General features: G+C 38.4%; 1 protein-coding gene across 5 annotated transcripts in view; it reads left to right on the forward strand.

The window, feature by feature from the left end:
* ctnnd2a (catenin (cadherin-associated protein), delta 2a) overlaps positions 1 to 16,355 on the forward strand; it is a 265,685-nt gene that overhangs the window by 15,627 nt on the left and 233,703 nt on the right. For all 5 annotated transcript variants that reach the window (XM_034298153.2, XM_026938090.3, XM_026938091.3 and 2 more), the window contains exon 2: positions 16,061 to 16,170. In XM_034298153.2, the coding sequence (XP_034154044.1) occupies positions 16,069 to 16,170 (102 nt within the window). In that variant the 5' untranslated portion in view covers positions 16,061 to 16,068. The remainder of the gene's footprint in view (positions 1 to 16,060; positions 16,171 to 16,355) is intronic.

Below are 16,355 nucleotides of genomic sequence, written 5' to 3' on the forward strand. Positions count from 1 at the left end.
TATTTTACACTTATATTAAATTTTTGTTTGCTCCATTTAAAACATTCATGGGATTTTATGTAGTAAACCAGCTGTGATTTATTTTCAACCTCATTCTATGCTGTAAAATAAAACATGCTAATTTTGTTACTGAAATATGTAAATGAGCTCTGTCCTGATTGGTCTTTACATTTGTATTGAACGCTATTGTAGATTCCACGCAGAACTCAGATATGATTGATCATTTTGCATATATTTGAGTAATTCGAGTAATTATATCTATACATATTAAAATAAGCACTAGCAGCTATATGAGGTCTTCTCTTATACACATGCTTCTTGATCCTGTTATTCTTATTCTTTGTTTACAGAAATATATTTAAGGCTGTTTTAGGATTTAACGCCCCACCAACAAGTATACGGATAATTTTGCATAATTTTTCCCACTCCGTTAAAAAAAATCCCATCCGCTTTAAGAGCATTTGTTAAAAAAAAATCTCAGTCCAAAATGAAAATTAGGGGTGTAATGATCAGACAGTTTGGATCGATGCATTGATTTAACTCAAGACAAAGATTGAAATGATTTGCTTTGTGCACAGGGGCGTTGTCATGCTGGAACAGGTTTCAGCCTCTCCGATCCAGTGAAGGGAAATTGTATTGCTACAGCATACAGAGACATTCTAGTGGGTGTGATGGTCAGGGGTGCACATAGTTTTGGCCTTATAGTGTATCAACTAAGAAATTACTGACCACAAACTAACAACCTGGTCTGCCGCTGTGATAAATGGAATCCTAGCACATTCATAACACACACAAAACACACGCAACGGGCATGCACAGGTTCATGCTCTGATGTCATCGTTTTTAAAAAGGACATGTTTTTTACTATCCATGCAAAAACACATGTGTTTTCAAAAAGCTTTGTTTTCAGCGATGCTGTTTTCGTGTGGACGGGAAGCCAAAAATAAATTCAAAAATAACTTTTCAGAAATAACTGTATACATGTGGAGGGACCTTAGCCAAAAAACTGTCTAAGAATACAGTGATTTTAATATTGCTATGTTAATAATGTACTGTAGGTTAATTTTAAACGTTAGTATAATCATTTTTGTAATGGTTTACAGGGTTTAGATGTGGCAGGGTCGAGTTTTGATATTTGGCTCGATTTCTTAAGTATTTGGCTTGATTTGTCATACAAATCTGGCAACCCAGGTACTAGGGAAACACATGACAGCATCTATTTAACACAGAAATGATCTTTCTTCGTAAAATAATTTCCTCAATTCTCCAAGTACTCCAATTTTCTAATCACAAACAAAAATCAACACATGCTCTAGGTTGAAAGTTGATCTCCCTGAAAGCAGGGTGTCCCAGAAGTCTCCATACAGAGGGGAAATGAACACTTCTTAGCAAAATATCTTCCAAATATTTTCATACTTAGTTTATATTGTATATTTTTTCAGATAGCCTTTAAGAACGCCTTTGACAAAAGAAGAACGTATTGAAATCATTCTCACGGCTGGATCGGGAAGCTGTCGCAAGGTTGCGGTGGACTTTAACAGGAAACACGGCGAACTCATCACACACACGACACTGTCACCAAACCTATTAACAAATTCAAAAAGACTGGAAGTGTTGTGGACCATCCGAGAAGCGGACGTCCACGAACATCTACTGAGGAAGACACAACTGACATGGTGCTGGCAAACACAGTCCCTGTGTATGGAGACTTTTGGGACACTCTGTACTACAGAAATGAGATGCTGATTTATCTTCATCATTGCTGTCTTGTTCAAAGCCAGTGGAGAAAAGAAATAGTTAATAATAACAGTGTACTAGCGAGCATATTACCAGCGGTGAATCCGAGTTGATTTTCTTACTGAAATGTCGTTAATGGATAAAACAAAAAAAAAAATAAAACAGGCTAATTTATGGTTTGTGGGTTTGCAGGTGGGTCGAGCAGTTTAGAAGTGACTCGTTGGCAGAGCTTGTACTACACTCAACACTATATTGGGCCTAGTTCCAAGTGCAGTCTGAGCTGAAATGTGCTGAACAGACTGTTAAACTCGGACTGAAATCCTCAGGGACGCCGGGACGGAAAAAAAAAAAAACAACAGCTCCAGCCAGGAAGAGCAGCAGAGCAATGTTTAGCAGTTTTTTCCTACACATCTTCTATTTTTGCTCCAGGAAGACCAGTAAAATCGAAGGTTCATCAAAACACACGACATTAAACTACTGACTATTAAATCAGCACGTGTCTGTAAATGTACAAAAACATTGCGATGTGAAACCAAACCGAATAAAATCAAAATAAACTTCAGCAAAAAAGCTGAAAAAATAAATAAAAATAACTAAAAATAAAATAAAGCCAACAAATTGGCCACTTAAAATTACTACTTAACATTCTAGCTCATTGGGCTAGCACATCTTGCCCTTTCTTTAAAAGTTAGCGTAAAAGAAAAAAACTAGAGACAGTTTGTCTCCACGCTTACTCCTCAGCTTTCACACGCCGGAGAGTTTCGCGGTGACACTCGGCACACGGAGGAATAAAATAATCAACATGAGAATCAGGGGAATTAACACTGAGATTTGACGTCTCTCGTCAGCTAATTACTGCTGCTTAAGATAGCGTGGATGATGAGAAGCCGCACTTCATTATGAGAAATGCCTTACTGCTTTGTCTCAGAAGAGCTTCTCTCAAATCCTCAACATCGCGCCAAGCATCAAGATCAAGCATCAAGATGAAGGACGTAAAAAACGTTAAAAAAAAAAAACTTCTGGAAAGCTAAAAAACACGTCTCTGTCATTTTATTGGCTGGTTTTTATCATCATTTATTCATTTTCAGTAGTTTCAGCTGTGACCTGAGCCGGGTCTGTGCATCGCTTTTCTCTTTCTTCTCAAAACTTCTTTAAAAGCCTGGTTTCAGTCTTAAAAGCAACTTTACTAACATTCATTTACTCATTTCTGACACAGACTGCGGCGCTTCTTTCTTTTTTTTTCTTTCTTTCTTTCTTTCATCATTGTCTTTTTCTTACCTTTCATTTTCTTCTTTATTTCTTCCTTTTTCTTTTAATTGTCTTCCTTCCTTCATTTCTTTGTACCTTTTTCTTTCTTTCTTTCTTTCTTTCTTTCTTTCTTTCTTTCTTTCCTCCTTTTTTGGTTTTCTTTCTTTCTTTCTTTTAGTTGTCTTTTCTTTCTTTCTTTCTTTCTTTCTTTGAGTTGCCTTTTCTTTCTTTCTTTTAGTTGTCTTTTCTTTCTTTCTTTCTTTCTTTCTTTGAGTTGCCTTTTCTTTCTTTCTTTTAGTTGCCTTTTCTTTCTTTCTTTCTTTCTTTCTTTTAGTTGCCTTTTCTTTCTTTCTTTCTTTCTTTCTTTCTTTCAGTTGCCTTTTCTTTCTTTCTTTATTTTAGTTGCCTTTTCTTTCTTTCTTTCTTTCTTTCTTTCTTTCAGTTGCCTTTTCTTTCTTTCTTTCTTTCTTTCTTTCCTCCTTTTTTGGTTTTCTTTCTTTCTTTCTGTCTTTCTTTCTTTCTTTCTTTCTTTCAGTTGCCTTTCTTTCTTTCTTTCTTTCTGTCAGTGATAGAATGAATGATTGCTGGTGAATTGCACTCGGATGTGAATCCACGCTTCTCCTCAGTGATTCCTCAGTGATGTTTTTTTATTTTTTTTTATTTGGAGAGGTTTTCCTGAGCGCCGCCTTACACACTGACCAGGTAATTAAATGGTGAAGTGCCTGGCAGGCGGACGGCGCGGAATTCAGCCCGAACGAGACGCCCCACGGCTCTCACTGCCGCCTGCGCTGATCTGTTTGTTTCATAAAGCGCAGATGATTGTGATCTCCACATGCAGCCATTCAGAACTAAATGAGGATAAAATGAAGCTGAAGCAAAGCCGAACTGCAGCTGATAAAAACACCGCTGAAGCGTCTGACACCTGACAGCAAACGTGAGAGCTTCAACCGTTCGGTCCTTTTCCCTCAACCAGACTCCGCAAAATCACATCTGGAACGCTGCTGAAGACACGGAATCAGCTTCCTGTGTGAACCGAGGATTAGTGTGTGTGTGTGAGAGTGTGTGTGTGTGTGTGTGTGTGTGTGTGTGATGAAGACAGAGAGAAATCACAAACACACAGCTGAACACTTCAGAGTGCAGGAAGATGTTGTCTTAGTGACGTCCAGGAAAAAAAATCATGTGTTCATGTGGAAACACATTAATCCCACACAGATGCCAGAATTCCTGGAATTATACTCCCGAGATCTTCTTCTACTTCTTCTTCTCAATTTCTTCTCTAAGAAAGTATAGACAAGACTGCATTTCCTCCTTTTTCCTTCTTGTGTTGTCTTCCCCTTTCCTTACTTTCTTCCAATCCTCCTTTCTTTCTTTCTTTCTTTCTTTCCTTCTTTCTTTCTATAAACTCTTCTATTGTTGCTTTTTCTTGGTTTTTGTTCTTTCCTTTTTTCATTATTTTTTCCATCTTTCTTTCTTCCCCTTTTCTCTTTGTTTGTTCTGTAATTATTTTTATTTATTTCTTTTATCTGGTTCACAAAAAACCTCGCGAATAAACGCTCCTTTTTTTTTTAAACCATTCTCTCCTCAGTGTGGTGTGTTGTATATCCTGTCAAGTACAGAGCTGCTTTTTTTTTTTAAGAAACATATGTAGGATCTTTCAGAGGTCTAAAAGAATTCTTTCCATTCTTTTTTCTTTTGTGGTTTTTGCTTGCACATTACAGAATAATACATTAGAGAATAATATGCATAATTCAGGATTTAATATCTGACATTAAGGTGGAAGTAAATTGGAGGCATCAATCACTCAGGAGCTCGTATTCGCTGGACATTAGAGCTGAATTTTAACAAGCAGAGCAGTCAGGCGGGAGCCGAGCACCAAATTAGAGGCTTGATGGTTTTTATAAATGATGGCAATTATTTTTGGATTTTAATCAAGGAAAATGCTTTTTCTATTACCTGTGTCACATTTATCGAGTTCCATGTTGATTCGTGACCTGTGGCTCATGATATAATTGATCTTAGTCAACTATGTGGTGGGAAAAATGTTTTTTTTTTTTTTTTAAAGTCACAGTTATGATATTTATTAAGCAAATCCGCAGTAGTGTTGATGTCCGGTCAGAATAAATGTTCATATTTAATCACTCTAATGGTGGGTGTGATGAAACGGCTCAGTTCTGTACGCTTCTGTAGTTAGTTCCACAAAGAGTTAATTAATTGCACAAAATTGCATACGATTAAATCTTCAGTTTGCAGTATTCACTCATAAACCCAGACAGAAGCTCATGTTCTGACTCATTTTACAGAAAACGTCCTGAAGTGCCGCAGCGATGCACACAGTGTGTGTGTGTGTATTTAAGAGAAGTTTGTACCATAGACAACTGAAATCTGTGTAAAAACTCTACGAATAAACACATTAATCAGAATAATAGTGATGTGTCGTTCACTAAAAGAGTCGACTCTTTGAATCGGTTCTTTTAGATGAAACCTCGAGAGTCAACTCCCATATGTGAGCCTTTCTTTCTTTCTTTCTTTCTTTCTTTTCTCTTTTTTGTTGTCTTCTTGCTTAATTCCCTTCTTTCCTCCTTTATCTTTTTCTTTCTTTTTTCTTTCTTTCATTTGATACTCACTTTTCTCCCCCAATAGTATAGTATAGTGTAGTGTTGTATAGTATATGTAATGACTGGATAATATATAAAGCAGGTTTCTTTATATACACTTTCAACATACTGTAATGTAATGTATATACTTTAAAAATATAAAAATGCGCTAACATATATAATATGTTAATAAGACCAGGATCTCTGATGCTTCTACATGTAGCTGTGCCTTAGGAGTTTCTTCTTCTCATCAGAAATATAGCACTTCAGTTTCAGTCTATAATCCCTTTTCTTTCTTTAGCTCTCTTTAGTCATTAAATTCTGAAGAAATGCAGAAAGAAGATGGCTGCATGTGGTCATTAGAAGCTTCAAATTTTATGCCCAAGATTTGGACAGCACATTAACTTCAGCGAGCCATCTGTTGTTGATTAAAAAGCAAACGCCTCCACCTTTGTTCATGCCAGCTGATGCAGGAGTCTTGTCCATGCGACAGACGGAAAACCTCTTCCTTCAGGAAGCTCTCTCTGGGAATACTTTTTTAATTTCTAGTAGTATTATTATGTGAACATACACAGCAGTGCTGTCTGTCTTAATAACAGAGTCAGTGAAGCTAATTTATTACTGGTTATACCACAGCGCCGTGGAATTCTGGATTCTGATTGGTCAGAAGGTGTTGATTAATTTTCTATAACAGAAGCTCTGACAGTAGTGCAGCTACAAATCACAGGTTTTTTTATAATTAATGTTATCGATTCTATAGCAACAGCTCATTCACAGACACGTGTCCATCAAAAATATGTGTAATCGCATTAATTGCTGATATGGCAAAGGAGATGTTTATTTAACATTTATGGAAGGAGTCTCCAGTGTCAGCGCTTTGTAACAGTACAGCACTTTGTGACATCTTCAGGACAGAGGAGTTTACGCTTTACGCTTTCTCAGTAACATGACAAGCTGAAGAAAGAAAAAAAAGAGAGACTCTTGAGGGAACGACTGTTTATAGCGCCTATAACGTGAGTTAAATCAATAACTGAAACTCTAAATGGATATAAAGTATGGTGTTGTTGTATGATTGTAATGGCTGGCAACTTCATCACCTGTAGTTTGTGAAGTCATTAGTCTTTGCTCACGTATTTAGTAAAGGAAATGCCACATCAAGCAAAAGTTAGCGGTTGCTGAAGCAGCACGTTTTCCTGAACTTTCAGCATAAATTCACAGTTGGACACTCATTTACATTTCAAGGCATAACAAAGAATTATTCGCCGTCGCAGCTGGTGTTAAATCAGCGCAGATTTATTTAGTTAGAAAGCACAGTTCATCAAAGAGCAGCAGAATCTCTCTTTTCTGCAAATATGACATATCTGAAGTTCAGTGAATATTGTATATAAAAAAAAAATGAAGTGAGAAACGATTAATATTTTAGCATCGATGATTAAATAGGTTTCACAAGTTCAAGCCATATTTTATGATTCTTTAAAGTAATTAGAGATTAAAAAGTTGCCCACTGTGCAATAACAGCGTTTCATTATTTTATTGGGGCTTTTTTCTGTTATTTTGTATAATTTCATTATTTTCTTTACGGACAGAAATGCTGAAATTATTCTTCTCAGTTGTTGAAAGAACAAAAACGTTAATTCTAATGTTCTGTAAGTCATTGTACATTGAATCAGAGACATACTCTGGACTGTTGAAGATTCTTTGGTTGTCCGTCTGGTGAAACCCTTTAAGGTTCTATGTGGAACCCTACAGCAGAGTGGTTCTCTATCAGAAAGAGCTCCAAGAACATTCATGTGCATAAACCTGGATCATCAGGGACTCTGATTATTGGTTGGGCTTCAGCTAGTCTCAATCTTTAGACTCAATGCAATCCTTATGCAAAAATGGTGTGCTATAAGAGGAATTCAACACTCTGTGTGGTGCTGCTTCAGGAAAATAATCAGTGATGAGATGGTGTGATGAAGTTACAGTTGCCACACTTTTTCCTCTAACAGCACATCCTGAAGTGTTTTATTCCTCTTACACTGCGGCAATTTACCAACGATTACAATTTTTTTATTTACTAAAGAATGTTGTTGCATTGTACTTGTATTTTAACCATTTATAATTTCGATATCTTTTCTATCTCTTGAACTCCTCTGTCCAGATGTTACAGCTTTGCCTCTGACTGTTACAAAGCGCTGACACTGGAGACTCCTTCCATAAATGTTAAATAAACATCTCCTTACAGAAGATGTTACTACAGAGCTTTTGCTATATAACATATTGGAACGAAAGTTTTAACGTTAAACTGCAGCCAAAAAACAAAAATTCTGTAATTGAAAGATAATCAACACCTTCTGACCAATCAGATTTGAGAATTCAGCAGTGATGTGGTGTAACTGTATTTTATCTATATGTTTATCCAAACACCAATCGCAAACATTTCATTTATTAAATACAAATTGGATTGGTTTTGGAAGGTGGACAAGCTGCAGAAGAAACTGAGACATGGTGAGAGAGATGCCAAAAAAAAAAAAAACACAGAGAGGCAAAGAGGAATAGCTATAAAAAAAAACAAAACAGAGAGGTATAAAGAGAGAGCAGGGGGCGAGTGTTTGACAGCCGTGTCAGGCCTGGTTCAGCAGAGCTGCTCAGAAATGGTCCTGCAGAATGAAAAGGAGGAGACGCTCCAGTGCTCCCGGGGAGGGACGGCGGACATGGATCAGAGCCGAGCCCTCTCCTCCCTGCAGCTATGCTCAGGACTTGGGAGGAAGACGAAGAAGGAAGGAAGGCATCTTGGAACACGACCTGGTGTCACTTTTATGGAGATATGCTCACTGACAGTGAAGAAAGTCTGGTGTAACTGCGAGGGCACTGCAGAGGGCAGATCTGACACTCCGGCTAGACTGCAGCCTGTGGGCTTTCAGCCAACTGCTTCACCTAGTCATAATTCTTATGAGTGAAGGAAGAGTGAGCAGAAAGATTTTTGTCTAGACAGTCCATGTAGCCTTTCACCAAGTTTCAGGAATAATTATGCTGCATTCTTCCTGAAAATCCTTGCATGCTATGTTTAAAACTGATATACTCCTCATTATGCAGTGTGTACATGGTGTGTGACGTGAGATTCTCATCCTACGTATACAAAATAGAGAGAGGAAATTGTAGGAAGTCAAAAGAGTGCAAAAAAAATGTGCAGTTAGCGATAACCAGCACTTAATATTCAAGTCAAGTCAAGTTTTATTTATAAAGCACTACAACAGTAGTTGATCCAATGCGCTGCACATTAAATAGCATCATAAGCTACAGAATAAAAATATGTTTTAAGAGAAGATTTAAAAATGGCTGCAGATGTAGTGGACCTCGCGTGAAAAGGGAGACCACAGAAAAGGCTCTGTCACATTTTTTCTTAGTACAACAACAGGGGACAGATAGAAGTTGGTGATTACATGATCTTAGTGTTCTGATAGGAGAGTAAAGGTGAAGAAGATCAATAATGTACTGTGGAGCAAGACCAGAAAGAGCTTTATATACACAAATAAGAATTTTAAAATCGATATTGTTCAAATAATTTTAGGTTAGCAAAATGTTTTCCTGTAACATTTATGGAACATCTGCAAAAGAAGTTAGTTCCTGTTCTCACTTACGTTATAGCAGCTATAAAAAGTTGATCCCTCACCAGCCTCTCTTTTTTCTCTCTCTTCAAGTTAAATAAGGAGTTAAATAAACATCTCTTTACAGAAAACATGTTTTTATTAGTGTATCATCCACCATACATGAATGAGCTGTTACTATAGAAACGATAACCTTTTAGAGCGAGGGCATTAATATAAGCCTGTGATTTACTGAACTTGCATTTCTGCGCTAGTTGGTACTATGTTATCATTTCTACCGTTTGTAAACCTAGAGTGCGTTTACTAGGTGGTCCTGAGTGGTGTGTGCATGATTAGTTATTATATTGGATTTTAAATGCATTGCAAACGCTTATTTTGGCTGTGTCAAATAACATTTTGCACTGTGTCTGTCTGGCCCTTACTCTCTTGTCTTTTGAGATGTTCTCCATCTCCGTTACATCCTAGCATTCTTTGAGGAGAGTTTCAGTAAATTGGAGATCCGTTTTTTTGTTTACTCATGCATTCAGTGGTGTAATTCTCCAAACGCTTGGCTCGCTTCTCCAGACATGAGCTTTGTCAGAGCTTCAGAGCTTTCATGTCTTATCTGTGCTGCAGGAATGAAATGTCAGGCCTCACCACCGATACACTGCTTTTCAAAAGCAAAAGTAATTACATGTTAGACTTTGGCTCGGAACAAAAGAAGTCTGCTTGGTGTAAGATCGGTATACAGCGATGCTTTGTGTTGCCAGATCTGTTGCTTGGTCCCTGGAGAAGCAACAAGGTGGCCCTAGCTTCACTTTTGCTCACTTAATCTTTAGGCTGACTGCAGTATCTCTCTCTCTCTCTCTCTCTCTCTCTCTGTGTGCTTTATCGGGCTCTTCACAGAGCTGGGTATTAAGCGTGGTTCTCCAGCGTCAGCTGCCCTTGTTCAGCTTGGCTTGGTTTGCTTATTTATCCCAGCATTGTTGTGAGCCGGCGCTCGGCTGGCTCGCTGCCGCATTAACTCAGGGGTGGAACTGACATTCGGCGTGGGATGGAGAGCAGCGCTTGCCAGACCTTCTTCTCCAATTCGCTGCTCCGACATGTGCAATCTATGGGGAAATCACTCCATCCTATTCTTTTCTTCTATTCTGCTTACCCGGCCCCTTTGGGGTTTTCCGTGGTAAAGACAGTGAGGCTAAGGCTACGTTGAACAAGACCGGGATCTCCTCGGTGCACGAGGAACGGTAGCCACAGAGATGGTAAACTACACATTGCTGCACAGCTTAAGCCTTGTTAAATTTCTGCTGTGATGTGGCATTGCCACAGTGGAACTCCCCAAAGCCCTGCTTGCCAATAAAACCTGTAGTGCTACAGTGCTTTAGGATTTTTCATTCTGACATTACTGTTGCAGTCTTGCTGCGCTTCTACAGGTGTAACAAGTCCCGGGAGGAGTGTAGACCATTAAGATTGATCATTGCTTCTTTCATATACACCCACCACCATGTTTCTAATATTGTCTTCTCATGTCCATAGTTGAATTATGTAGCCAATTTATTCACTGTGCTGATATTACTGTGGCTGGTCCTGTGTAGTGCACAGGAGGTCATTTTCACACTTTCGTTTTTTTTTTCCAGACTTTGGAACAACTGTGATCTGGTCCTCTTGGAAGCGCTGGCCTTGGCGCTTCAACCGAACCGCGGCACGGTCCGCATCAGGTGTGGGATCCTCGCTCGGGTCCGCATGCCGAGTAACGTGATTGGTTCAACTCATGACATTACTTCCTGTTTCTACTTTTGTGATTCCAGGGAAAGGGTTATTATTGTTATTGATGTATATGTAACCAGATCTTCATAGCGCTGCAGCGCTGTAATGAGTTTACCTTTGTGGTGTGAGTGCTTGCACTCCGAGCATCACGAAAAATGCAGGTATACAAGAGCAGCTCCTTATTTGCAGACATTCCTGCGCAGTGAAGCCCTGCATCCAAAAAGGGTTTTTCTTTGCCCCTTGAGTACCACAGGAAAAAAAAACAAAAAACAAAAACAGATGAAGCTTGTGCCTTCCATTTTTATGGCCCAGCCCTGACACAAGGCAGCACACAAGGCCTATATCGAAAAAATAAAAACATATTTTAGGAACCGGTTTTAAAAGAAAATGACAATGAGCTAATAATTTACAGTAATCCACACTTTCTGGGTTCCTGACACTACTGTACAGCTTTGACCCCGTGGTGGTCTGGTCCTCAAATGACAAACAAATCACTTGTTGACTCCGGAGTCATGATTTGTATTTATTTATTCATCCTGGAGTGTGAAGTGCAGGCGTGGTGTCTGGCTTGTCAGATAATAAGTTAGTGTGATAAACAGTGCATTACATTTTAATGAGGCTACAGGGGAACTCTGCTTTGCATACTGACATGGTGAAGGATTGAACTCTGCACTTTTGCAATAACAAGTTTTTCTGCAGCAGAATTTTTTCTTTTTGCTAATGTGCAAACTTGATGACACTTGCAAAAAATTTCCATGGATTTTTCTAATCCATTATGCGTTATGTTTTTTCTAATATTATATATATGTTGTTCTTACATTTTTGTTATTATTATTATTAGTAGTAGTAGTAGTATACTGTTGTCTCAAATTACAATATTTACAATTAATTGTTGTGCTGTATAGAAAAATACTCTTACTCTCACCACCTCAAAGTGATTATTTTCCTATAACCACATGTCCCGAAATGTTTTATTCCTCTTAGACCGCATCACTTTGCCAAAATTACGACTTGTATTTATTAAAAAATGACACATTATAAGTTACAGCTTTACCTCTGACTGTTACAAAATGCTGACACTGGAGACTCCTTCCATAAATGTTCATGTAAATAAATCTCCTTAGAGAAAACATTTATGTGAAAAGTTTTGTAGAAACGATGATAATGAGATTAGAAGGAGCGCATTAATATAAACCTGTGACTTGCTATGCATCAGGAGCTACTTTCTCGAGCCGTGCTGTTATAAAAAATTAATCAACACCTTCCGACCAATCAGAATCCAGAATTTAACAGCGCTGTAGAGCGATGATATAAGATTGTGTGTAAAAGAAAGAAATGGCTTGATGTTTTAAAATGATGTAATTATTCTTTGTGTTACTGGGGTTTCTTGGGCATGACGTTGATTACCGAGGTATTTTTTATTGATTATTGCTGGTTCTGTGGTTTTGTTTTTTTTTTTCTCGTCCTGTGTTTACCTATGCTTGTTAAAAAGGCATGGTCAAGGAGGAAGAAGATCAGAAGAAAAGTGCATTCCATGTGTTTATTAGCTGAAGGGCAATACGGCGTGTTCCAGACACAACAATTACCACAAAATGTTTGTCTATTTAATATGAGCTTTAGCCTCAGTCTGGCATTAAATTGGGCAAAAACTACCATGCTTTAAGCTACCGTGTGTTACATATCTCACCAGCTCCAGTATTTACACTGGATTATTTGCTCATGTAGACTGAATTTATTTATTTTGGATGATAACAAATAACCACCCTTCAGGACTTCTTGTTGACCCTCAGTCCTCGGACCGCTCGGTTAAATCACATGTCCAAGCAGACAGCTTTCTCCTGATTGATTTCCAAGCCCGGGGTTTAAACAGATGAATGTGCTTGATAAAGGCCTGCGAGACGTGAACGCTCTATTTCACTGCTGTGTGCGTTTATACGACACTGATAGCCACTTTACCTTTACAAGCACACGTCCCTGAGGGAGAAATGAGCTGTGTGTTATAGCTGCTAACACAGAAAAGGTCATGGAGAAAGAAATGAGATAATGTATGCAATGTAATGCAAGCATATGTAAAGCAGTGTACGTATGAATTACCTATATCGCAAAGATGGACAGGGCATGCAGGCGACCTTCAGGGTCTTTGACATGAGGAGGTTAGTGTAAAGAAAATAATTAGAGATGGCACAATACCACTTCTTCTCTTCCGATACGATACTGAAACTTGGAGTATCAGCAGATACCGATAGCCATCTGATATTTTTTCTTGAAAAACTACTGAGGTTTAAAATGATTTTTTGTTTACTGAAGCACTTCACTTAAAAACACAGGCAAGAAAAGCCTTAAATCTTTATCAAAACGGATACTGAATGAATTTATTCGTAAATAAATACGTACATTCGTAAATCATTTATACAATGTAGCATTCATGAAAATCTAGAAAGTCTGTAAAAACGTTCAGAAAACTTTTACTTGTTAGATACATACATGGAGACTCACTAAGGAGAACCTCAACTGATCGGCTTCAAATTGTATAGTTGGCAAGGAAAAAGTAATGGCGCCATATGAAAAGGAGAAAGAGTTAGTGTGTGTCTGTGGTAGCTGACACGCTGCAGTGGCTGAGCTGCATTACTGGAAGACTTAGCACACACTCCGCTTAGGAGGCGCTCTTTCACAGTTTAGTCGCCATCTTGTCATTTTCAGCTTTCTGTGAGATTTGTGGGCGTGAATACGTGTAAATGTGAACTTTCTTGGTAATTCGTGACTCTGTGGCGTTTATCAACATATGCGTTTACGAAGTATGAAGAAAATCTGAAACTTTTTTTAGTCTGTTGGGAATTTTTAGTTCGATTTTGACCAGTATAACATTTACACACAGCTTTAGTGAAAGATCTAATCTCTGTTAGGCTTTTGAATATAAATACCTAGCTGTGTTATGATCAGTTACTCTACCGAGAGACTTATTGCTTATTAAAATCTTAATCTGTATTCCTGCTTTTAGGCCCCCTCATCAAACGCCTTTTCCATCACCGGGTTCTAGACACCCTGACGTAATCATTAACAGGTCTGCCATAGAAAGATGCCCTCCTAGAGAACTTGCTGGCCAGTAAAAGAAAGGAATAGATAAAATAAACTCTTCTCAATATTTATTTTCCTTCTAGAAACCCTACAAAATACTATATTCATGACATATTGTGCAGTCTAGGTCTATAATCTAAACTTACAAGCTTTATTTCAGCCTGTCTTCTTACATTTTTCATGCCATTTCTTTTCCAGTAATAACAGTTGGATGGATATCTTTTTATTTTGCCTAAAATCTCTTTCAATCTATTGTTATTAAGCTTTAATCATGAACCAGCACACCACTGCACAGACTCACTCAAAATGATGACAGTCTTTATTTTCGTGAAGAAAAAAGAATTTTTTTTTTTTTAACTAAATGCCTGACTTAATGCAAATTTATATTGTGCATAAAAAGAAGAGGGCCTAGAATGCCTCCTTGTAGAGATCCAGGGCAAGAAACAGGACTAGTGGACGGCTCATTACCCTGTAAATCCTATTCGTTAGAATTTGGCTGTTGATTATTTAAGAATATTTATTTTCATGTAAGATTTCATGATTTTCAGGGAAAATTCCTTTGTCATTATTCAAAAGACCCATCTGTTGGGTCATGACTGATGATTGACAGGAGACGGAGGTGAAGTGAGAAATAAAAACTGACCAGTAAATGATGTGAAGATCAGATTCCCAGATCCAGCCTCTATCCTCAGCATTCTTATTACAGAAGAGGCTCAAATGATTTCCTGGTCTATGTGTAATCCTTGGAAACTCCGATTGGAGCCAAAGCTGTTGAATTAGCGCTGAGAATTCTGCTCTGTGTGGAAGGGCTGCAGGGGGAGTTATATCACGAAGAGAAGATGGAGCTGGATAAACACCTTGGAAATTGCACTGTAAGTAGGTATAATTAGATTTTTCTGAAAGCTCGGTGGAGGCCCACCATCTTGCGAGATGAGGTAAGTCATCTTTATTAAGGGAGGCACTAAGTTGGCAGGCTGGGCCGCTTCAGCCGACGAGCATGATAGAAAGCGGTGCGAAAATGTCCTGCATGACCATTTGTCATGGTCTGTGTGTTTATGTCGAGGGAGCGCCGCTAATGCCTTCGTTATTATGTGGAGTTTGCGTCTAATCGATACAGATGCTCTACTGCTTTTATCAATCATCATTTTCCAAAGTCTGACACTTGCTCATCTACTTTCGGGTGTAATAAACACGGTGTTATGAGGGAGGTGGAGGAAGAAGAAGACAGGAAAGAAGATGGACGGAGGCTCGGGAGGCTTTTAAGTGATGGTCAGCACAGCATTATTACCTTTATGAGCTTACTGCAGCGTTCATATAATGGTTTATTTATACATTCAAATTTAACTGTAGTTATCCTCATAAACATATCTAAGATGTGTGAAGTGAGGTATATTAACGTCGCAGAAAATTATGGGTTTCATATATGTAAAAGATCTGCATTCAGAAATTAAGCTTCTGGAGCTCAGGTAATAACTCACCCGCTCTATTAACAAGTCAGTTGCTTCAATGGGACACGAAACAACAATTGTGTAACAATTGGGTCAGAATCATTAAACAAAAGACACTTTCACTAATAACACAAATAACAAAATATGAAGCTATTATACCTGGTCTGCATATTGACTCAGATATTATACTTTCAGATGAGTTATTATCAAATTTGTAAAGGAAGGCTCCTCGGACAAATCAGGCCACCTTTTTTCCTGGTCATAATTTTCAGCATTCATGATGATGTTCAACGTTACTGTGATCCACTAACTTCAACGCTTTTAAGAGCTGAAAAAAAAGGAACAGAATGGATGTAGCAATCAGAAATTCAGTCCTGTTACTCATCCCAGGACTCATCTCAGGAATGATTTATAATCCCACTATGCCACTACTCTCTCCCAGACGAGGATGAGTTCCCTGATAAGTCCGGTTCCTCTCAAGGTTTCTTCCTCGTGTCGTCTCAGGGAGTTTTTCCTCATTGTTCATTAGGGACCTAAATCTACATCTAGATTTCTGTAAAGATGCTTTGTCTATTGTTAGAAGCACTACACAAATAAAATGTAATCAAATTTCTCATTGCAGGTTGAGAAATGCCAGTTCCAGATCAGCCTGCTGAATCCGAGAACGCCTCCACTGGGGACAGAACCGAATCCGAGGCCACTTCAGCCATCCTGGCATCAGTTAAAGAGCAGGTAGGAACCATGCATGTTAAATTCTGAGCTCGGTTGGCCATGGCCTTGTGGGTCACGCAAGCGACCTGAGCACGTTTGTCATTTTAATATTAGTGTCAGGGTTTTGTCCTGCTGAGACAGAGAGAAATTAAAAGGGTAATGAGGAAGGGCAAAAGACAATTCTTGAAACTCTGTGAAAATTGCTG

The sequence above is a fragment of the Pangasianodon hypophthalmus genome, chromosome 22, assembly GCF_027358585.1.
Source record: "Pangasianodon hypophthalmus isolate fPanHyp1 chromosome 22, fPanHyp1.pri, whole genome shotgun sequence".
NCBI classification, from domain to species: domain Eukaryota; kingdom Metazoa; phylum Chordata; class Actinopteri; order Siluriformes; family Pangasiidae; genus Pangasianodon; species Pangasianodon hypophthalmus.